A 23,282-nucleotide genomic window follows, 5' to 3' on the forward strand; every position below is an offset into this window, starting at 1 on the left:
CCCTTCCCGGAGGGGCTGTGACTCCTGCGTCACTCGGGTTTGCCCTTGGCATAGATTGCATAGATTCCAGCCACCATTGGCACCAACTTCTGCAGTTCCTTCTGTGGGCTCTGCTCTCCTGCTAGTGTTACTTCAGAACCCCACCTGTGAGACGAGAGCCCCTTGTGTCTCGGGAGCCTTTGAGCAGCAGGAAGAGCGAAAGCAGTGAGGTAGAGGACCGATTCTTCGCTCCTTCCCCGCAGAAAGACCACCTGGCAAGAGGCATCCTGCATCTCCTCAGTTCCCGGCTGGAGCCCAGCACCGAGGAGTTGCTGCTCCAGGCCATGTGCTGGCTGGCAGAAAACAGCACCGCCACCATAGTGCGCCTGATGCTAAGCCTCCCTCTCCCATGGAACAGGTAGCCCTCTCCTGGCCAGGAGCACATTCTCTATCCCTGGGACTCCTGCCCACCTCAGTCCCTCCCAGCACCGCTTTCCTGTAGGAGCATTTTGTCTTCCCTACCAGTCCGCTGGCATTGCCTAACTCTCCAGCCAAGTTCTCTCTGGCCTCACTCCCTCTAGTCTGCATGAGGCCTGGAAGCTGGTCAGTGCTAGGAGCCTGGTGACCAGGGCCCATGACAGCTCTGTGCTTGGTCCTGCAGAAACGAGCTCCAATTATGGGAACATTTGGGAAGGAATCATGAGACCGCCATGGAGGTCCTCAAGCTCTTCTATAACATCTTGGAGTCCAAGAAGGAGAGCAGGGAGATGGACTTAGAGCTCATTGAGGTCAGCACGGGGATGGAGGGAGGGGACACTTACCTTGCTGGACTGGGAAGCAGAGCTGAGGGTGGAAGGGACTAAAGGACTGGGCAGCTGTGAGGGAGAAGCCCAGCCGAGGGCTGACGCTGTGCATTCCAGGAGCACTCAAATCCCTTTAGTTCGGTGGGTCCAGAACTGCCTGGAGATGACGGGCACATTCTGTGCCTGTTTCTAGACAGCAAAGTTGTCTCCCAATTCACGCGTCACACTCCTGAGTCCCAGCCATCTTCTCATTCAGGACTGGCACTCATTCCACCAGAGCGTGGATTGGGTCATGGGGGAGTGAGCTGAGGTGGGTTGCCGGGTGAAGACAAAGCTTTCCCTGAAATGACTCTGTGGAAACACGATGTTGGTTTTCTTTTCATTCTGAATGTCAGGAGAGCCCAGGAAAGCAGATGCCATGAATATGATACCTCCATGGGCTAGGGATGAAGTGTGGGAGTCCAGTCTTAGATGCTTCTGACAGTCCTGGTTTGGAATGCATTCCTCTGGGCAAAGAGAGAGATCGGGGTGGGGAATCTGTGCAGGTTCACAGGACCAATTGGTACTGCCCTGCACACCCGCTCAATTCTTCTCCCACCCTTCCGTGCTGTCTTCACCCAGGTCTCATGCACAATTCTGGCCATTTGCTCAGAGGCCGTGTGTGAGGAGGCTATTCAAAAAGTCTATCCAAGATTGTTGCCGGCCCTGCTCTCCCAGATATACTGGACAGCCGAAAAGAGTTCTCCCCAGGAGATGTGGTATTTAGGCATCGGGAAGACGGAAAAATCCAGGCCTTCGATCCACTAAGGTATGCCGAACCCGAACATCAGGGGATTGCAGTTAGTCCTCATGCTGAGCCCTTCGGGGATGCTGACCAAGTGGGCATCTGAGAATAGAGCTAAACAGGGGAGTGGAAATTGCAGCATGAGGCAGTAGAAACTCATCATCTATTTGCAAGGTCCTCATTTTTGTGTTCTTTCCTATCCTTTCCTGCCAGTTAACTTCATGGTACCTCTTGGTATTCATATTTGGGGCACATGGAGAGATTCATAAGATTGGGGTTGCCAAAATGGAAAGTTCCATCCCAAGATGGGTCTTGGAATTATCTTGGGAGTTATTAGTTTTGGCCCAGCTGGGAGGCATTGAGGAAAAATAAGTGGATGGTAGAAAAACAAAGAGTGCTTTTTTTTTTTTTTACTTTGTAAAATGTTATCAAAGCACTGTGGTCTACAAAGTTCTTCGTTATTTGAGTTTTAGACTTACAGCATGAACCTACCTGTGTTTTTTTAAAAAATTACTTTTTTCTGAAGAGTTCCATGTGAAGGGGTCAGAATCTAGTACAACTGGTTGAGCACTGGCTTTGCAAGCAGCTGACTCCGGTTCAAACTACTCCAGCACCCCAGATGATCCTGATCCCTGAGTGCAGAGCCAAGAGTAATCCCTGATGTTGGCAATCCAGATGTGGGCCTCCAAGAACAAAAGACATAGTTTCCTATTTAACAATTTTCTATCAAGTATACATATCTACTCCTGATCAAAAAACAAAAGCCAAGTTTCGTTCCTATTTGAGTTTGTCTTTTGCTCCCTTATACAAAAATCTGATGTCAGGGTGACTATTCTAAGAACAAGAATATTGAAAAGATCTTGGGTGGGCAGAGAAATAGCACTTTGCCAAGGATACAAATTGCCACATCTCTGGGTGATTTTATACTCAGCAGTGATCAGTCAACATTGAAATAACATGTTTTGAACAAAATATCCAAGCTGAACCTAAGGGGAGAAATGTAGACAAGAGAATGTTAAATATGTGACCTGTGACTTGATTCATTCACCTCCAAAGAGTCATTTACCGACATACTGGATATGGATAACGGTATTTTGGGGGAGAGACTTTCAGACCCCATTCCCACCCCCAGCTACTGGACCCATGGTTTAATACAAGGCTGAGGATTTAGTGCTGCTCAGATCCGCCAGGGACGGCACTTCCCTGGGCAAACCTGGCAGTGCTGGAAGAGCTCCAGGACCATAGCTGGTGGTGCTTAGGGGCCCTCAATGACTGATTTCAGTGATGCTTGGGGGACCATGTGGTGTTGAGCACATGCGAAACAGATGCCCTTATTGCTGTACTATTGTCCAGCCCTGTACTGGAAAGTGATTTCCGTGAGTGTGAGTTGGGACCACAGAAGCTGGTGGACTCGTGCTGAAGAAACGTTCCTGGTGGTTCTCTGGGGAACATTTGCAAAGGTTGGGATCCAACTGGATTCACCGTGTGCCAGACAAACATCATTCCCTGTACTATCTCTCTGGCCACTGCCAAAAAGTTGTATCAAAGCTATGATGTATTCAAGACTATTCGAACACTTGACCACAAGATTTATAAGTGATAAGGAAGATAAGCATTGTGTATTTTTACCTACTTCAACATTTTAGAGACTGCAACATTGGCGTAAGTCTTAGTATATAGTCCATAGTATCCAAACCACGTCTGTGCCAGTGACAGCTTTTTCATACTCACTACGCTATCGAGAAAAAAAAAGCACTCTCTTGGGGAAGAAAGATTTCTACCAACTCTAAGTGAGGTAAAATGTACTATATTGGCATGATCGATTGCCAAGAAAATTTCCTGAACAATAATTGCACAGTGCACAGAACAGAGGAACTGGCTCAAGGTATTGAAGACATTATGTGAGCATTGAGAAACGTTTCAGTTTTTGACATCGAATTGGGTGTGTCTATCAGCTTAGCTATGAAACTAAGCTTTTTCTTTAGCACACACACAATTCCTGAAAGAACAACAATTGCCAAGATTTAATTCCTTGCTGAAACTTGGAAAATCGATGCCAAAGAAATTCTGGTACCAATTCCAATACGCATGTATTGGAAGTGATTCGTTGAAAGAAATAGAAACCTCCCTTCCAAAGAGTTTGGCAGTTGCTGCTGATGGTGCTCCAGCACTGTCCTGTAGCACTGTCCTCCCGCTGTGTATCGATTTGCTCGAGCAGGCCCAGTAACGTCTCCATTGTGAGACTTGTTGTTCCTGCATTTGGCACATCGATCTCGTCACAGGTAGCTTGGCAGGCTTTGCCGTGCGGGCGAGGTACTCTCTGTAGCTTGCCGGGCTCTCCGAGAGGGGTGGAGGAATCAGACCCGGCTCCGCCAGACCGGCGGCTTGCAAGGCAAATGCCCTTCCGCTGTGCTGTCACTCCAGCCAGGAAGCACAGGAAAATACAGAGGTTTACTTGCAGATGGATTTGTTGATGATTTATTTCTGCTTTGGTGCCATACAAGTGTGTGTTCAAAGTCTGCTCCAACTCACTGTGGAAGAGGTAGCTCCTGGCCATGCTAAAAAAGTAGAAGGCAACTACTAAGAGCTCATCACTGTGACTAAAGCCAGCTAAAATACGAAAATAGTGACCCGCCGGCAGCAGTGCAACTCTGGCCATCCTTTTATCGAGATGACTTGAACGTTCTTCATTATTTTCACTCGAATTGTCCTTTATTGTCTGACATTTCTCTATGACATTATAGCACTGTAGCCCTGTCATCTTGTTGTTCATCGATTTGTTTGAGCAGGCCCAGTAACGTCTCCATGGTGAGACTTGTTGTTCCTGTGTTTGGCATATCGAATACGTCACGGGGAGCTTGCCAGGCTTTGCCGTGTGGGCGAGATACTCTTGGTAGCTTGCGGGACTCCCTGAGAGGGGCGGAGGAATTAAACTCAGGTCGGCCGTGTCAGCCATGTGCAAGGCTAAGGCCCTAACTGCTGTGCTCTGACCCTACATACCCATAATCCTACACACCCATGACCACACACACCCATGACCATTCACCCATCGGCCTGGCATCTCTAAACCTGACACCCGTAGGCAGCACCCACAGGCTTGACACTGCTAGACCTGGCACCCACAGAGCCGACATCCATAGACCCACAACCAGAAACCTGAAAGCCATGGACATGGCCTCCACAGCCCCATGCACAAGGCACCTCTTTCCCCCCAGCCATTGCGGGGCTTGGGCCTCAGAACCCTCTCACAATCGACCGAGGTCTTCTTAGTCACTCTTTGCCATGAAAACGCTAGACATAGAGTGACGATGTTGTGGGTAGCAGGTCGAAATATGGCATTAAAAACATGCAAGGTTGTCATGCAGTATGTCTTCCTGCTGGCTTGTTTCAAGAAGGAAGATTCATAGGGTGGTCCTAGGCAAGTTTGTAACAAAGAGGGCAGTAGGGTAAATCATTTTGAAAACCTCCACATTCGATGTTGAACAACGTGATACACTGTTCTAGATCCGTTTCACCTCGTCATTGTGTGGTACCTGTACGTCTGATCACCCTCTTCAGCGGTAGCTTTTAGGTAGCTGCCATCTTCCACGACTTACTACCAGAACTGTCATCTGTGGAGCGGGGTCTGGGTTCTGAAATATGTGGTTTTATTCCATGACCTGTCCTCTCTGTGTGTGGCATGAAAGATTCACTTCCTGGGCCTCACAATTGCCCTGGGAGCCACCTCCACTGTGGAGCCCTCCTCTAGCTGCAGATCTTTAAGCAGAACTGTCAGGGCCTAGGCATGGATGGGTGGGCACCTTGGTTTGTGCCTGCCAGACAAGTGCTTACAGTCACTAAGTGGTCACCTGGCCATTATCCCTGTTTGAAATACAAAGATCAAGTCCTCCTTTAGCCAACTGAAAGTAGCAGCAGATCTAGTCTCATTTGGTGGGAGTGGAGCTGCAGCTGATCCTGACCCTTTCCCTGTGCCCTGGAGAGCAGAATTTGAAAATAAGGGCACCAGAGTCTTCATGTGGTCTCTTCCCCAACTCTGGGTTTGGATGAGGATCCAGACTGAAAGGGTGTTTGGTTGGGCGGGGGGTGGGGGTGGGGGGCTGTTCCTGAGCTGTGGAGTTCTGTACCAGGAAAGTCGAATCCAGCTCCCAGCTAGGTTCTGACTTTCTGGCTCAGGAATGGCATGAGGGTAGCACTAACATGAGCTCTGTCCTTCTGTCCCTCTCTGCAGTTGTGCCATCAAATCTCTGAGGGCCCTGACAGGGGCTGCTGGATACAGATCCGTTGTGAATTATGCAAATATGGAAAATTGCTGGGAAGACCTGGCTTCCCCAGAAAGCTTTCACCTGGGGGTCATGAATCTAACCAGGTGGGACTCGCTCCCCAGTCCTCCTTTCTCCACTCTAGCCTCGACCCCCAGGTCCCAGCCTTCAAACCTCCCCTCTCTTTGCCATCTCTTTGCTCTCTGCTTACCTAATTTCCCATTGTCTTTCTTGTTCCACACTCACCGAGGAACCCTGACCCCCACCACCCCAGCCTGTCTTCACCCACACCCACCTCTACTCCACGGCAACTCTTCAATTCCTGTGTTCCTCCTTAGCGCCATCGTGAGAAACTGCCCACAACAAGTCATTCATGAAATCCTGGCCTTAGTAGTCAAGATGCTGGGGAGCCAGGATCGTGGCCAAAAGCTACTCTCTCGCGGCACCTATGCGCAGGTAAGATCTGCTCGGGAGGGTTCCACAGCTCTTCCAATTGTTTCCTCGAGCTGAAACACACTAAAAAGAACCTTCAATAAGCGGTCCCCAAAGAGGGCAGACTACAACCGAGATCCCTGAGGTAGAGGCACTTTCTTATCTTGTACTTCAGACAACTGCCTTTCCCGTGGCAGCAGAGGCTAGAAAGAGAGCACAGGGGAAGGTGTGTGCCTTGCATGTCAATTGACCCTCGTGTGGATCACACCCATGGTTAACTGAGCATCACCAGGTGCAACCGTGGACGCCCCTTTAACCCCACAGTCTGGGGCCCTGAAGGTCCCTGGGCACCATCAGTGTGGCCCATTTCATGTCTGGCACCGCAGGCCCCGAGTGGCATTGCATCCTTGCCAGATGCCTGGGCGCCAGCACAGGGGTGCTTCCCCGTCCACCACCGTTTCAAGGGTCCCGACTCCTGGAGAGAGGAACAGCAACTCTGTTGCTCCATGTGTGATCTGTGAATATTGGCATGTAGTGACACATTCAGGCCCTGTGGGCGTATCCTCCTAGGTTCCTGCCACCTGTGTGTTTGTCTCACCTGAGTACGGGGCCTGCGGGAGGGCTGAGGGGTGCACAGTGCACATGACCTCTCCTCTAATCTTAGCTACATTTCTGTTATTCACATAGCTACTTGAGCATAGAGCAGCGGCCAAGACCCTGGGACAAGAGGCTTTTTTTTTTTTTAATTAGTGAAACACCATGAGGTACAGTTGTAGATTTACAAATTTTTGTGCTTGGATCTCGGTCCTACCACGATCAAATACCCATCCCTCCACCAGTGCCCATTTTCCACCACCAGGATAATATCCCTCCCCCCCCATCCTCCCATCCCCCCATCCCCCCCTGCCACTGAGGGACAAGAGGCTTTAAGTACCGTAATGCAATCTGTCAATGATCCTGATCCCGTGATTAAGGAGATCGGTGTCATTGGCATGAGCAATCTAGCACTACATCCCAAACCAGTAAGTATGAGTATGGGACAATGGAGTATGTGTTCTCCCTGGATCCTTTTGTTCATCTCCTATGGAGCCCTTGGTAATCTAGTTGATTGCCCGGCCATTTATCCTCATGCAGTGAGCATCCAGTTTCTAGAACTCCAGAATTCCCTACCCAGCAAGATCTTTCAAAGCCCCTGAGCATCAGCCGTCCACACTTCTCACATCCCCATGGCCTTTGGACTTAGGGCCCACCTGTTTTCTCAAAACCCTACTCCCCCATTTGCAAGTTCCCCAGCTCTTGAGTGATCTCTGCCTGTTTTCCAATAGGCAGAGGTGCTGGCCACTATGACTCATGCCTTGAAAGACCTCCTTTGAGGTCCACCCCGACTGAAAATTCAGTCAATGAAGACATATAGAAACATGATTATCACTAGCAAAGGAGAATCCAAGGATATCTTCCCAACTATATCAGAGGAACTCCATATGCTTCTTACTGATGTATGACGCTAAGTTCTGGGGATCAGCTGGGAACAGTTGGGGTGGGCTGAAGGGAACTGAAGACTCTGGGCCAGGGTCTTGGACTGTGTTTAGAAGGTTGCAGACAGGGAGGGATGCGAAAATGAGGACTCGCTTCTGGAAACGGTGGGTAGAAAGGTCCGCAGTGTCCTCCCTCTGACACAGATGCAGCACACACCACAAGTTCCCCACTCACTACAGCAGACTTGAACTTAGTTCTGACTTCAGGGATCTTCTGCATCCCTGAAGTCAGAACTAAGTGTGAAGACAGAGGAAACAGTCTCAACTCCACCCTCCTCCCAACCAACACCAGGGCCCTGCAATGCTAGCAGCATGTGGCAAGAACCCAGAGATGCAGATCCGAACTTTCCAAACCGGTCTAGATGTTCACTGTGTCTGACCCTCCTTCAACAGCCTAGATTTTTCAACTCCAAGGAACTTGCTTCAGGGCTCCATGCCGACGGTAGTCCTGTGCAGGCTCCCCTAAACCAGGCATTGAACCGTGGATGGGAGTTACTTTGGCATCAGTCTTATCTCGGAGCTGGATCTTCCAAGACGGGAGAGTGAATGTCTGATTCCTCTGTCTATTCCGCAGATCACTTTTCAATGTCTCATAGCATCTAAGCATGGGATCAACCCAGGAGTTTATAAAGAGTCACTTTCTCAAGTATCTCCCTCCCTGTGACTCCCTGGTTTTCCAGTGCCAGGGCATCCCAGTTTCAATCACATGCAGAGAATTCGGGCTCCAGAAAGCCCTCCAATGGACTGCAAGCAAAATTGTGGCAAAGAGAGGGGATAAGTCGGTGGGGGTCTCCTTAGCATCTTGGGGCCATGGGTCTTCCAAATGCAGAGATTCTCATCCTTTTTGTTCTCACTTGAGGTTTTTGTGTCCTTGAGGCTCCAACAGGGGCATGGTTGGAATTGTGGCATGGGAGAATACATGGAAGAAAAGAAAATGAGATTTTTCTCCCCAACTCTCTTTGAGCGTCTGCTTTTCTTTCTTTTCTTCTTTTTTAACAATTTTTATTAGTGAAACACCATGGAATACAGTTGTAGACTTACAATTTTTGTGCTTGGGCTTCAGTTATACAATGATCAAGTACCCATCCCTCCACCAGTGCACATTCTGCACCAGCACTGATCCCAGTATCCCTCCCAACCCCCCATCCCCCCATCCCACCCCTCCTCTGTAGCAGGGCATTCCCTTTTGTTCTCTCTCTCCTTTTGGGCGCTATGGGTTACATAAGAGGCATTGAGTGGCAGTCATGTTCGGTCTAGATTCTACTCTCAGCACGTGTCTCCTATCCTGGGAGGATCCTCCCATCACCCTTTACTTGGTGCTCCCTTCTCTATCTGGGCTGCCTTTTCCCCTAGCATGTGTGGCTGGCCTCCAAGCCATGGAGTAAACCTCCTGGTACTTATCTCGGCTATTCTTGGGTGTTAGTCTCCTATTTTGTTACTTTATGTTCCCCAGATGAATGCAGTCTTTCTATGTCTGTCCCTCTCTTTCTGACTCATTTCACTTGGCATGATACTTTCCATGTAGTACCACTCCTATGTTAATTTCATGACTTCATCTTTTCTAACAGCTACATAGTACTCCATTGTGTAGATGGACCAAAGTGTCTTTAGCCAGTCATCTGTTCTCGGGCACTCGGGTTTTTCCCCGATTTTGGCTATTGTGGGCAGTGCAACAATGGACATAGGAGTGCCGAGAGCATCTGCTTTTCTGAACGTAGTCACAAGGCCTCTTTCCTTTGGAGCACTACCGGCCAAGGGCTTGTTTCCCTTGAGGGCTCATCTTGAAGCCTGTATCCAGACTGGGCAGAGCAATGAGATGGAAAGCTGTGGCCCCAGGTTATCCAGAGGAATGACAACGACTCCATCCAGGGCTGCCGAGGTGTCAGTAAGGGCTCCATTCTTGGTGCTTGGGAAGTGGTATCTATTTCATGGGAGTCCAGTCGTGCATTTTAAAATGCTTCTTGGGGGCTGGAGTGATAGTCCAGTGGGGAGGATGCTTGCTTGGCATGTGGCTAGTCCAGCCAAAAGCACCAGCCAAAAAACAAAAAAAAATTGTTTTTTGCATCTACTGGCTGGAGCGATAGCACTGCAGGTAGGGCATTTGCCTTGCACACGACCGACCCAGGTTCGATTCCTCCATCCCTCTCGGAGAGCCCGGCAAGCTCTGTTGGCTATAGAGAGTGTCCTGCCTGCACGGCAGAGAATGGGTAGCTACCCGTGGCGTATTCGATATGCCAAAAACAAGAACAACAAGTCTCACAATGGAGACGTTACTGGTGCCTGCTTGAGCAAATCGAGAACAACGGGAGTAAAGTGCTACAGTGCTACAGTGCCTATACAATTAAGCATGTAAAGGTGTTCATGAAAAGGTTGTCAGGTGGTATTTCCTTCCATCTTGCCAGAAAGTTATTGTGGAGGTCTATGGTCAAATCAAGAAATATTATGGTCATCATTTCTGTGATAGCAGCTTGCTTCTAGAAAAAGACCTGGACCCTAGTGATCCCAAAATCCGACTTCCAGGCTCTCACTGTTTTTGCGAAATTTTGCGTGGCTCTCTCTCCATTGTGATTGTGTGTAACTCCTGGCTCTGTGTCAGGGGTCACTCCTGATGGTGCTCAGGGGCCCTGTGCAGTGCTGGGATGGAACCAGTGTTCGTCGCATGCTCGGCTAGCACCTCATCTCCTACGTTATCCCACCAGGCCATCCCCGATCACTCTAGCTGATTCACTTCGCCCTATGAACTTCCTGGGCAAGACTCAATGCTGTTTCATAATTTTTTAACTCTCTTTCTATTACTTTATTCTGTTCTCTTTCTAGTCTGAAATGTCTTTAGGCTTATGCTCCACGTTTCTCTTCTATTTCCCATGTCTTTGTCCACTTGGAAAGAAAGGCTGGGCTATCAAATCATCTTTGCACTGAAAACGAGCTGTTTCTCTTTTGTTCATTTACCCACTTGTAGTCATTTTGATTGTGGTTATGTTCTTAATCTACCCCGTTACAGACTTTTTATTTTTTCTATTCTTGTACTTGATTTTGTTGCCAGGACGGACTAGGGTTAGGCTTTTAGTTGTTTTTTTTTTCTTCTCCCTAGTAATCACACACTTGATTTTTATTTGACTTTGGTGTACACAGATTTTTTTTATTATTTTTTTTAAGTGTACACAGCTTTTAAGAACAGAGTTTGGGGCCTTCAGTGTTCCAGTTGTAAATAGCCAGCAGCTTCTGCATGCCTCTACCAATGATCCACAGTTGCCTCCCTTTTCCCACCTTGTTAGCAAAGTATCCATTCGTCTGCAGTTAGACATTTGGCTCTAAAAAATTGCTCCATATTTGTTCAGTGAAGATATACCAAAATCCTGAAAAGTGGATAGGGTTTACCTCTGGACTGTATTGTTCAATCGAACAGCCTAATGGCCATTTGAAGAATGTCATACCTGGCATCTAGAGAAAAATTCTGTGTACTTAAAAATTTGTGTTCCTGAGCTAAATCCAAATCCCTAGAAGAAAATGAAGTGACAAGCTCCAGGAAGGTCCTTAGCTAAAAACAAGCTATAGTCTTGACTTCCTTACTCGTCTTAACCATGAACTTCGTCACTCTGGGAGGCTGGAAAATGATTTCTCAGATCCCCAAACATGTTAACTTTGCATGATGTGAACACATTATGGGGAGTGAACATTGTATCTGGATGATGAAAGACAGGATTGTCTGGGATACAGGGAAATGACAACCCCTCAGCCACCTTTTGCTCTTTCTGGCAGGAAACAAAAGAGGTGAGACTCTCAGCCATTTCCACCCTAGGCGACATGTTAGAACAGATAAATCAGTGGAAACCAGTGTCTTCTTTCAAAAGAGAGATTCTCACACTGCTGGTTCCACTGCTGCTAAACCTTCAAGATGATGACGTCCATGTGGTGAAGGTAACTATGGCACCCTGTCCTGTCATCCACAGTCTAACCCATTTTCCTCTCTGCCTGCCATGAGCCCTCTCACTTGCCTCTTCTTCATGAGCCCAGACAAGGTTGTCTGTTATGCAGTCACCAGTGATGTCATCCTCCAGCTGGCTCTGAGCATTGGGGTGCTTCTCAGGTACCTTTGTTGTTATCCTGAGAACCTCCTGTTTCTGGAATCTCTGTCTGTCCCTCTTCATGAACAAAACCCCAGCATTCACAGGATCCTGATTTCCAACGCCCACCACCCAACCACACAACAACCCCTCAGAACAAGTCTTACCTCTTTGACATAGTGTATGTCATTTCCCTGCAGTTCTAGCAGAAAGGTATTGGTGTTCCTCCTTTCTCCACCCCTCAGGTGTGTGGCCACGCCCTTTGAAAAGTGGAGTGGCATAACAAAATTGAAATCTCTTGCCTCTAAGTTTAAGAATACTCATCCAAGAAACAACATTCAAGTTCTTGAAGACACCATCAAACGCCTGGTGAGTGAGAATCTCTGAGGAAACTAAGACACACTATTCATGCTAGATACGCAACAGTCAGGTAAGTTAGGTGGATACAATAACAGGAGAAAAATGCCCTTCGTTCCCGGACTCTTCCCCATGACCAGTGCACAAAGAACCGATTTGCTCCTCTTAACATTCCAGTCTTTGTCTTCAGAAGCTGTGCGAGGTAGGCAGAGGGTAATGACACAGAGACCTCCCTAGATCCAGTAGATGAGATCGATGGAGGCAGAGTCAGCAGGGCTGTAGGCCAGTAGTCATGACGTTGAGTCTGTGGCTGTTCAAGGCAAGCTTGGCAGTGCATATTGAAAAAGTCCCTGGTTCTGTGCTCACTGGTGGGGAAGGGATTCACACGAGACATTCCAACCTTAAGAATCTTAGTGCACAATTCCGTTGGCAGTTTACACTTTGCATTCATTATCCCACTGGAAACTTCACACTTCCTTTGGAGGGAGGAGGTGCGGATTTCACATCAACTCCAGAGAATCAGGAACAGCACTCAGGTCGGGTAGGTCTGGCGCCACGTCACGATTTCTCCGTGACCTTGCAGCAGAGCAAGTTTCTCTTGATGCACCTATCACCTCTTCTGCTCTGATGATGGGGGGACTGTGTCAGGGTGTCTCTGTTTCTGTGGTCGAAGCTGGCTGAAGCCAGAATGCTGCCGCCCAAGTACAGGGGGAGGGGCCCAGCTGGAAGAGGCTCTTGACCAGTGTTCCCATGGCACACAGACCCCACGATGGCCCATTAGCTGCAACCAGCTAATCTGTTCATCCACTTCACCCCTCTTCTGCTCCACAGATACGCAAAAGAAAAATGGAGGTGTTGGGAACACTGCTCCTGGAAATATTTCATTTTATGAGGAGCCCTCAGTCCTTTCTAAGGATGAGGGCATTGTGACTCCTAGGTAATGCTCTGCTCCTGGCTGCTTTGCAGTTACTCTTCATCAGGGACACCCTCCACAACTTTGTGCTCAAAGCTAAACCTGGATCCTGCAACAATGAAGCAGGTCCGAGGCACTCCTCGCTCAAACCTGGACAGAGGTCTCGTGGCCAGGTCTCAAATCCTCCCGTGGCAAGGTTCAGGGAGGAAGAGGAGGCAAGAGCCTTTGCCCCAACTCTGCTGAGTTGGCTGGACTGGTGGGGATGAGAAGCCTAGACAATTGAAAGTCGGGGTCCAGGGACAGAACACTAGCAAAGGTTCATATGCTACCCAGGAATGAGGCTGGTTTCATCAGGATATGACACACTTGTGCAGGCCATTCTGGGTACAGCCCTGGAGACCACTCACATGCCTGGGGTGGCCCTGGAACAGCACAAGTCCCGAGCAACACCACAACCTAAGTCTTGCATGCAATTTCTTTCCTGCCTGGCTGGCTGAGAACCACCAAGAGGGCCCCCTGTGCCTGCAGAGAAAGCTCCTTCGGAATGTCCCTCCATCCCCCAGCAAAAAAGAGAATAAAGGATTTCCGGTAGAAATTCTTGATTCCTGGAACCCCATGGTGTTTGCCACAGAATTGCTTACAACTGTTGTAGCACAAACTCATAAGAGAAAGCTGAAATCTCTGTCTGTTTCTGTCTCTTTGTCTCTGTCTCTGTCTCTGTCTCTGTCTCTCTCTCTCTCTCTCTCTCTCTCTCTGTATGTGTGTGTCTGTCTCTCCCATAGTACGTTTAATAACTACATTTGGGATGGAATGTTTCCCCTTGCCATAACCAAAATCAGGAATTTCATGCTCTTCAAAGTTTCTGCCTGTCTTTGGATTTTGGCACACCCAATGATGCTCAGGGACAACTTCCCACTCAGTTCTAAGGGGTCGCTCTTGTGGGTCTGTATGGGTATGCCAGGGACCAAATCTAGGCACATTCCTGCATGGAGGACTGATTGAGTACTCTGGCCCAGTAAGGCATGTCTTACATGCATTCCTTGTTCAGACTGGATACAAATACACAAGCAAAGAAGGGGAATGAGGTTTTCCAAAGGTCCAAGAATTCTGGAAGGACTTTAACTCTGCCCTGTTTTCAGGAATCGTATTAGAGAGTCTGCCGACAATCCATGTGGAAGATGCAGAAGTTATAAAAACTGGTGAGTTTCCACCTTTTACCGGGCTTCTGGGTTACAGAGAGATTGTGGGATAAGAGAAAGAGGTAAGATGGGGCAATCCTTCAAGGCACGTTCCATGATCTCAAAGAAGAATTTTTCGGTTGTTGTTGTAGAACAGGAGGTGGCCCAACTGAAGAAATTGTTTGGTTTCATTGTTCCTATTCCTCTGTCTTTGTACTTCCTGTACTCCTTGGATGTCTACTGGGTAGGAGCCCCTTATGACCAACGTGCACGAGGAATTTCACAGAATGTATGAGCAGGATGGAATCCTCAACTGCTCAGAATACCCAAGGGTTCCCTTTGCCCTCCCCAGCTTGCCCAGTCCTTCAGAAAGACTGCCTCAATCTCCTGGACTAGAGGATGGTTATGTCCAGAAAAAGTTCTTCTGCTGACACTTGCACTCATATCGGACACCTGACACACCTGGGGAGAGGAAATGATCCTTCTAATGCCCTGCATCTTTCTGTGTACCTCAAACCCACTCTTTTCTCTTGTCCGGAGCAAAGGAGGTCAAAGCAGGCTGTACTCTAGGATCGATTGGAAGCCCTTTTTGGTTTTCTCGGTGAAGATGCCTGTGATTTGTGTTCTTTGCATGTTAAGGACTCTCTGGTCTCCCCCCACGAATCCCCACTCACCCATCATTCCTTCACGAAATCATTTGTAACAGCCGCAGGTCATTGATCATTTTGATGCACTGCTCCCCACCTAGCCGTCAGGGTCTCTCAAAAGCATGTAGACTGGATCACATTTGCACACTTGTGCTAAAATCACTGATGGCTTTCTGCTTCTGTGTGTGAGAGCCAGAAGGGAGCCTCTTGTGTTTGTCACAAGCCCTGAAAGACTTCACCACTGGCAGTCTCTCTGGCCTTCTCCCAATGCCTTTCTTCTCACTGGTAGCTGCATCTGCACTGGCTCTTTTCTCCAGGATGAGTAGATCAGCCCCACCTCCCACCGGAAATATTTCTCTCCTTCCTCCTCCTGTGCCGGATGTGGTGCTGGCTCTCATCCTCTAGACCTCAGCTGAATTGTCTCCCACATGAGTAACTCTTGTGGATAACACTGAAAGATTGCAGAAGCGCCTCCTTCTACACTCTAGGGGGTTCCTCCAGGAAATGCCCAAAAAATCCGCTTATGGGGCCCAGCAGAGAACACAAGTGCTAGATCACATACCTAGCACGTATGGGTGAGGCCCTGGCACACATTCACAGCACTACCTGGTCCCAAGTTCTGTCTGTGTCCTGGACAGAACATGAAAAGATTTCGTCTATAGTCATGTTTTATGGAAAAAAAGATCAAACTTATTTTTGTAAAAAGAACATTTTGACATTAGGTCTTAAACCTACCGCACACAGGGTTTTGCATGGAGTTCAAGGAGAGTCTGCCTCTCCTGGGCAAGGCCCTTGGTGCACTCTCAGACACTAGAGAATAAGTGCTGTAAGGATAGTTATGAAAATAGAAACCGTTAAGGTGTTGTATGATGAGGGAGGAGAAGTATTTCTCTTTCTTGCCTTCAAAAGTACAACTGTCTACAGTGTTTCACAATTAAAGCACCCTCACTTCTTTCTTTTGTTCAGTCGCTAAAAAGATTTTTGAGAAATGTTTCTTTGTTTTGCTGCATTTTGGGGTCACACCTAGCATCTCTCAGAGTGACTCCTGTCTCTGCGCTCAGTCATTCCTCCTGGTAGCACTTGGAGGACCATCTGGGATGCCAGGGAACTAACCCGGGTGTGCCACAAGAAGGCAAAGAACCCACCCACTATACTACCGCTCTGGCGCAACTCAAATGATTCTTAATGAAGTCCCTTAGCCACAACTTGGTATGTGAGGTGAAAATATGGGGCTTGGCTAGACAGTCCTGGAAAGGGAGATCTGAATGAACTTCTTTTTGGTTGCAGCTCTTGAAACAGCAAATGAGTTCGTGCTAGACATCCAGCAGGTTACTGCTGCCACTTTGGCAAAAATCAACCTTATTCCCCCTCCCAAGACTGAAAAGAATTGTCTACGGAGAATTTTTGATTTGATTGTACCGCCCAGACCAAGTAGACTTTTCAAGTCTATCGATGACAAAGAACGAGACAAGAAAAGAAACAGAAAAATGAGTACTATTTGTGCCTGTTGGCAGAAGCACCGAGGAACCGTCATAGATTCCTCGCATCTATAGAAGATGGAAGCAGAACTATATGATAAGCTCCCGGATTAAGAATGTTAATAAAGGTTCTATTTCATTTTTCATAGAGTCTCCTTCTCTGGAGCAAGGGATTTGCCATTGTGAGGTGGCCATTGACAACATGAGGAATGCCCCCAAAGCAGTGCGTAGACCTGGGAACTATCAGTATCTTTCTTGTTTTACCCAATACCCATCCGAAAAGGGCTTAATATCATAGCTATATAAGGTACTGGTAGAAATTTGCAAAGAAACATCATTCATCCCATTCAAAAAATGGGGAGAAGTCATAAAAAATTCCTTAAAGAAATTCAAATGCCCAAAAGGCACTTAAAAAAAATCCTGTCCCTCACTAATCATCAGGGAGATGCAAATGAAAACAACAGTAAGATATCATCACATACCACAGAGACTGTCCCATCAAAAAGATCAAGAATGACCAGTGCTGGTGCAGATCGGGGAGAAAGAGACTCTCCTTCATTGTTGGTGGGGATTCCGACTGGTCCAGTCTTTTTGGAAAACAACATGGATATTCCTCCACAATCAAGAAATTGAGCTCCGATTTGACCCAGAAATACCACTTCTGGTAATATATCCCAGGAGCCCAAAAACACAACAGAAACACCTTCTGGACTCCTGCGTTCACTACAACACGCTTCACAGTAGCCAGAATCTGGAAAAACCTGAGTGCCTCAGAGCAGACTCCTGGTTACAGAAACCAAAGTACATCTACCTAATGGAGTACTATGCAGCTGTTAGGGAAAATGAGGTCATGGGATTTGCTTATAAATGGATGCCCATGCAGAGTATCATGCTGAGTGGAATGAGTCAGAAGGAGAGGGACAAGGGGCTGGAGCGATAGCACAGCGGGTAAGGCGTTTGCTTGCACGCAGCCGACCCAGGTTCAATTCCCAGCATCCCATATGGTCCCCTGAGCACCGCCAGGAGTAATTCCTGAGTGCATGAGCCAGGAGTAACTCCTGTGAACGGCCAGGTGTGACGGAAAAAGAAAAAATAAATAAAATAATTAAATTTTTAAAAAGCCTGTGATCTACATTGGAAAAAAAAAGGAGAGGGGCAGATATAAAATGACTACACTCATTTTTGTGGGATATAAACCGAAATAGTATAATTTGTGTGAGACTAATATCCAAGGCCAGGGAAAGCGGGCCAGGAGGACTGGTCAACGGTTGGAAATTTGGCACAAGTTTGTGGGATGGGGGAAATGGTTGTTAAGATAGAGACGGAACCAGTATGGTTATAATCGGTGGAGATGATCCTTTTTGGACAGGAACTGAGTGTGGAAAGTAGGTAAAAATCACATGTACTTTCTTTTCACCACTTTGATAGGGAAAGTAGGTAAAAATATCCGATAAATTTTCAGTACCTGTATTGTAAACTACAACATCTAAATCATTCTACAAAACACCAGAGAAGTCTTTTCACCAGCTGGCTAGAAAGATTTAGCAGCACTGAGAAAACTCATTTCTGGGTTAGTAAGAATGCAACTGCTTTAACTTCTGAAATTAGAAATAAATAAGCACTCAGTGCCGAAGGCATCCCAGATAGTCTTCCAAGCCCGCCAAGTGATCCCTGAGCACAGAACCAAAAACTCTGAGCCATAATTTTTTTTTTAAATCAAACACTGGGGCTGGAGTGATAGTAAGGTGCTTGCCTTGCATAGCTTGCACATAGCTGACCCTGGGTTCAATCCCTGGCACCTCATATGGTCCCCAAGCTCCATCAGGAATGATCCGTGAGTACTGTCAGGTGATCCCCCCCCCACAAAAAAAAACACAAAAAATTAAAAATCAAACACCAGGAAAATGCTTGGACAGAAGTATAAAACTGAGTAACTGGAAGAATTATTAAAAACAAAGAAAACAGAAAAAAAATTAGGGGCTGGAAAGATAGTACAATGGTAGAACACATGCTTTAAACACAAGTGATCTGGGTTCAACCCCTGGCACCACATATGTGGTTCAACCCCAACACCACCCTGAGTGCACCAGTGCCTCACCCTAAAGCAAAAAAGAAAAAAAAGTCAAAAGAGATAACTTTCAAAATGATACACTGGGTATAAAAAAAACTGAAACTGGCAGAAGTCAGAAAATTTGGGCTGTGGTGGACACAAAGCTGAAAAATAGAGCACTTATATAGCACCAAAAAAGATCCTTAAACAGGGGTTGGAGTGATAGCACAGCGGGTAGGGCGTTTGCCTTGCATGTGACCGACCCAGGTTCGATTCCCAGCATCCCATATGGTCCCCTGAGCACTGCCAGGAGTAATTCCTGAGTGCAAAGCCAGGAGTAACCCCTGTGCATCGCTAGGTGTGACCCAAAAAAGGAAAAAAAAGAAAGAAAGAAAAGAAAAAAGATCCTGTCTATGCTTTGTCTAATTTGGATTAAATTAATGTTGCAATATCTTTTTACTATGTAAAAATTTATTGGGAGGGACCAGAGTGATAGCACAATGGGTAGGGACTTGCCTTGCTTGCCGTTGACCCGGGTTTGATTCCCAGCACCCAGTATGGTCCCCTGAGACAGTCAGGAGTGATCCTTGAGCATGAAACCAGGAGTCAGACCGAGAAAAAAAAACAAAAACAAAACAAAACAAAAAATTTATTATTCAGCTTGACCTAACTTCAGGTAGTAAAATAATCTTCAAGCAAAATTTTCCTCACTTGTGCTGAGATTCTGTGCTTGTCCCCGGTCAGGAATCTCTGTGGCGCCACTGGGGGGGGGGGGGGGGGGGTGTCAGAGCACCAGTTTCTAAAGGCTCTGAGACCTGCCAGCTCTCATTCCTGTTCTTTTTTGTCTTTGCCAGATTCAGACCTTGTTGGGTAACATTGCTTTGTCCTTCAAGAAGCTTAGGTTTTATCTGGTTACACCCATTAATCTGGTTACACCCATCAATCTGGTTACACCCACCACAGTGCTCCAGAGGCACTTCCACTTCCATTGTGTTTACATGTAAACATGTAAACAGTCTTTCCTATGCTCTCCTTCCCACCCAGTTAATCAGCTTTCCCCTTAATCAGACTTTGTTAATTTGTCAGATCAGTTTCCCAGAAATCTATGATTTTATATGTATGAGTGAAATATTGCCCTTTTCCTCTCCTTATGCCTTATGAATAGTTTCCCTTAAAGTAATATCCTTTTTGTATAGATACAGAAAGACTGTTAACATTATGCTTTGTAACTTAGGATTGATTGGCCTTGAATATTATTCACTCCCGGGCATCTTTCTCGACTTAAGCGTCAGTTGCCCTTAGTTCCTAACACCCCAAAAGCAGGGTCCCGACGAGGGACTGAATGGACCCAGGGCAAGCAGTGAGCTACCCTGGCAGCGAAATGGGCCAGGCCAAAGTGCCACGATTCTTAACTATAAGTTAAGAGTTTGATCATGGACAAATGCTGTCATGATCCAAGGTAACGACAAGACTAGGATCCTGCTAGGGGTGGGAAAGACTATCTGGCCTGAGCACCGTAGTCTGAGATCGAGATGGCCCTAGGAGAGCAATTCTATAAGTTTAAGATATTTCTTACTGTATCCATACAAAATGATATATATTATATTCTTGTATGCTTGTCGGACAAGGAGAGGAGAGGCACGCCCATGGGATTCTGCTCTAGGGTGGGTCCTCCTGCTGAGGAAGGATCTGTCCTAGGAGAGGTCTTCCCTGAGGCTAAGATTTCTACCCCTGTTGATCTCTAACCCTATTGATTGTGACCGCACCTATGTAATTGTTTTCCCCAATTCCTCATGGAGAGAGGATTTAACTGTACTGTAGGAGTGGGCTGGGGGAGAAGGAAGAAGAGAGTTCAGAGAGGATGAGAAGGAAGAGGAGGATGAAGGGGGATGGAGAAGGAGAATGAAGTAGCATGGGGGCAGAGATAGAGAGACAGATGAGGAGAGAATCAGAATAAACTATGACTAATACCTACCAGCCTGGCCCTCGTTCCTTCCTCTGCCTGACCATCGCCATCGACCTCTCCGGGGTGGTAGAAGGGTAGGACTACCGAACGTGGGTGGCGGGAGAGATAGAGCCGCCGCCGTGTGGGTGCCGTGCCACCTATTTGTGTGAGTTTACACAAGACCTAACTTTGGAAAATGCACAGAAACTTTGTTAATGAGTTCTGCTACTCCCAGCTTTATTATTCACCTGGCCTGTTTTCAGTCTCCCCCTCTCAGTACTTTCGATCATTTGAATTTCAAATAAAAATTTTTTGGTGAAATGCCCAGGAGCACCTCCATGAATGTGCGAGGAACGCCAAGAGAGAGATAGCCACAAAAAATCGCCTATCTTCGAAAACTCTTGAGCTAATTTGCCAGTGTGGTTTGGCGCATGCCTCAGGCAACCGCAAGCTAACGTCCGAGCTTGCAAAGCAGTGCAGAGATACGATCAAGGAAGACCTCAAAGAGAGAAGAGCAGAAGTACTGGTAGATGTGGCAGAAGCCGGGAAAAGTATTCGTAACGCCCGCCTGTCCTTCGCCAACTACAAGACCAAGATGACTGCCTCCGACGTCCTGATGGATCCATCACATCCTCCAGAACGGCAATGGAGAAGATTATCCATGACTTCTACTCAAATCTCTTCGACAGCCATGTCCACTTGCCGACATACCAAATTCCACAGGATGGATATGTCGTTCCCAATGTTCTCCCTTCCGAAATCCGACACGCCATTTCGTCGGTAAAGAAACAAACAGCACCCGGCCCAGACAAGGTCAGACCTGAACACCTGAAAAACCTGCTGTCAGTACTCATCAATACTCTGGCTCAGCTCTTCACTCGCTACCTGTCTGAATGCAAGGTTCCGTCCCAATGGAAAACCAGCAGGACCATACTACTGTTCAAGAAGGGAGACATACATGACATTGGCAACTATCGCCCGATCTGCCTATTGTAAGTCATCTACAAGTTGTTCACTCGAGTCATCCTAAATAGGATTGGCAGAACACTAGATGAAGTACAACCATGCGAGCAAGCCGGGTTCCGCAAAGGATTCAGCACCATTGACCATATCCACACGATAACCAAGCTCATTGAGGTTTCTCGGGAGTTCAAGATGCTGCTGTTTAACGTTCATTGATTTAAAGAAGGCCTTTGATTCTGTTGAAACAGAAGCAGTCATTGAAGCCCTAGCCAATCAGGGCATTCAAGCCCAATACATCAGGATCCTCTGTGAGCTGTATTGCGGATTCACTACCAGGATCTCACCATTCTACAAAGAAGTAATCATCCATGTCAAGAGAGGGGTGTGGCAGGGTGATACCATTTCACCGAAACTCTTCAGTGCCACCCTCGAGAACATCATGCGACGACTGGAATGGGAAGGAATGGGAGTGAAGATAGATGGTCGGCAACTACACCACCTCCGCTTTGCTGATGACATTGTTTTAATAACACCAAACATCAGCCAAGCGGCACAAATGCTGGCCGACTTTGACCGTGAGTGTGGAAAGGTAGGACTACAGCTGAATCTTACGAAGACAATGTTTATGAGAAACAGCCTCGTTCCTGACGCCCCATTCACTCTCAATGGAACGACCATATCCGAATGCAACAGCTATGTGTACCTAGGTCGAGAGGTCAACATGACAAATGACCTGGCACCCGAGCTGTGCAGGAGGAAGAGAGCGGCTTGGAACGCCTTCAAGAACGTCGAAGAAATAGCTAAGAGGACGAAGAACCTCCGGCTCCGGGCACATCTCTTTGATTCCACTGTTCTTCCTGCATTAACATATGCCTCAGAGACCTGGGCCCTACGCAAACAAGATGAGAACTCTATTCAGGTCTCTCAAAGAAGAATAGAAAGAGCTATGCTTGGAATATCATGTTTCACTCAAATGAGAGAAAGAATCCGGAGTTCTGACATCCGTCGACAATCAAGAATCAGGGACGCTGTCTCATTTGCCAAGGTGTTGAAAATCAGATGGGCTGGTCACGTAATGAGATTTAAAGACGACCGCTGGACTAGAGCTGTTACTGACTGGATTCCACGGGATGTCAAAAGACCGCGTGGCCGCCCACTTACCAGATGGTCAGACTTCTTCGTCAAGATCATGAACGATCGGTTTGAGGCCCTTCATGTTCCCGGAGCGAACAGGTGCCATTGGGCTACACTAGCACGTGACAGGGACAAATGGAGATGTTACTGGCGCCCGCTCGAGCAAATCGACGACTAACGGGAAGTTAAGTGATTAAGTGCCCAGGAGCCATTCCTGGTTGTGCTCAGGGACCATACAGTGCTGGGGATCAAACACGCAAAACTTGGACTCCAGCCCATTGAGCCAGCTTCCTCATCCTCAGAGAAAATTTGAAGCCCAAGACTGGAGGAATTATTAAGTGTAATCCGAACAAATCCGGACTGGACCTGTCAGTAGCTAAACAGTTACACCCTCCAACTGCCGTGTAACCCCAACAAAGGCCAGGATCCAAAGATTATCACAACAAGCTCCCGGGAGAGCACAAGGCAGAGTCTCCTACCCTGTGTCTGACTATCCTCGCCAGGGCCCAACAGCTGAAGACTTCCAGGCCCCAACCAAGGCCTTACTGGAGCCACTCTCCACACACTTGGATAAGCCTCAGACATAACCGAACTGGCAGAGGAACCCAGGTGTGTGGGACCCGGGACTGAGATCTCTAAGCCTGCACGGTTTGGGACTGGACCTGTCAGTAGCTAAACAGTTACACCCTCCAACTGCCGTGTAACCCCAACAAAGGCCAGGATCCAAAGATTATCACAACAAGCTCCCGGGAGAGCACAAG

At 47.5% G+C, this 23,282-nt stretch overlaps 1 protein-coding gene across 1 annotated transcript in view; it reads right to left on the minus strand.

Moving 5' to 3' along the window:
* Nucleotides 1-1,585: 1,585 nt before the first annotated feature.
* Nucleotides 1,586-23,282, minus strand: part of LOC130040708 (kinesin-like protein KIF20B) — a 128,773-nt gene continuing 107,076 nt past the window's right edge. The window contains 1 exon segment of the mRNA XM_056132705.1: nucleotides 1,586-1,668. Within this exon segment, the coding sequence (XP_055988680.1) occupies nucleotides 1,586-1,668 (83 nt within the window).

Source organism: Sorex fumeus, unplaced genomic scaffold (assembly GCF_029834395.1).
Source record: "Sorex fumeus unplaced genomic scaffold, SorFum_2.1 ptg000095l, whole genome shotgun sequence".
Taxonomy (NCBI): Eukaryota; Metazoa; Chordata; class Mammalia; order Eulipotyphla; family Soricidae; genus Sorex; species Sorex fumeus.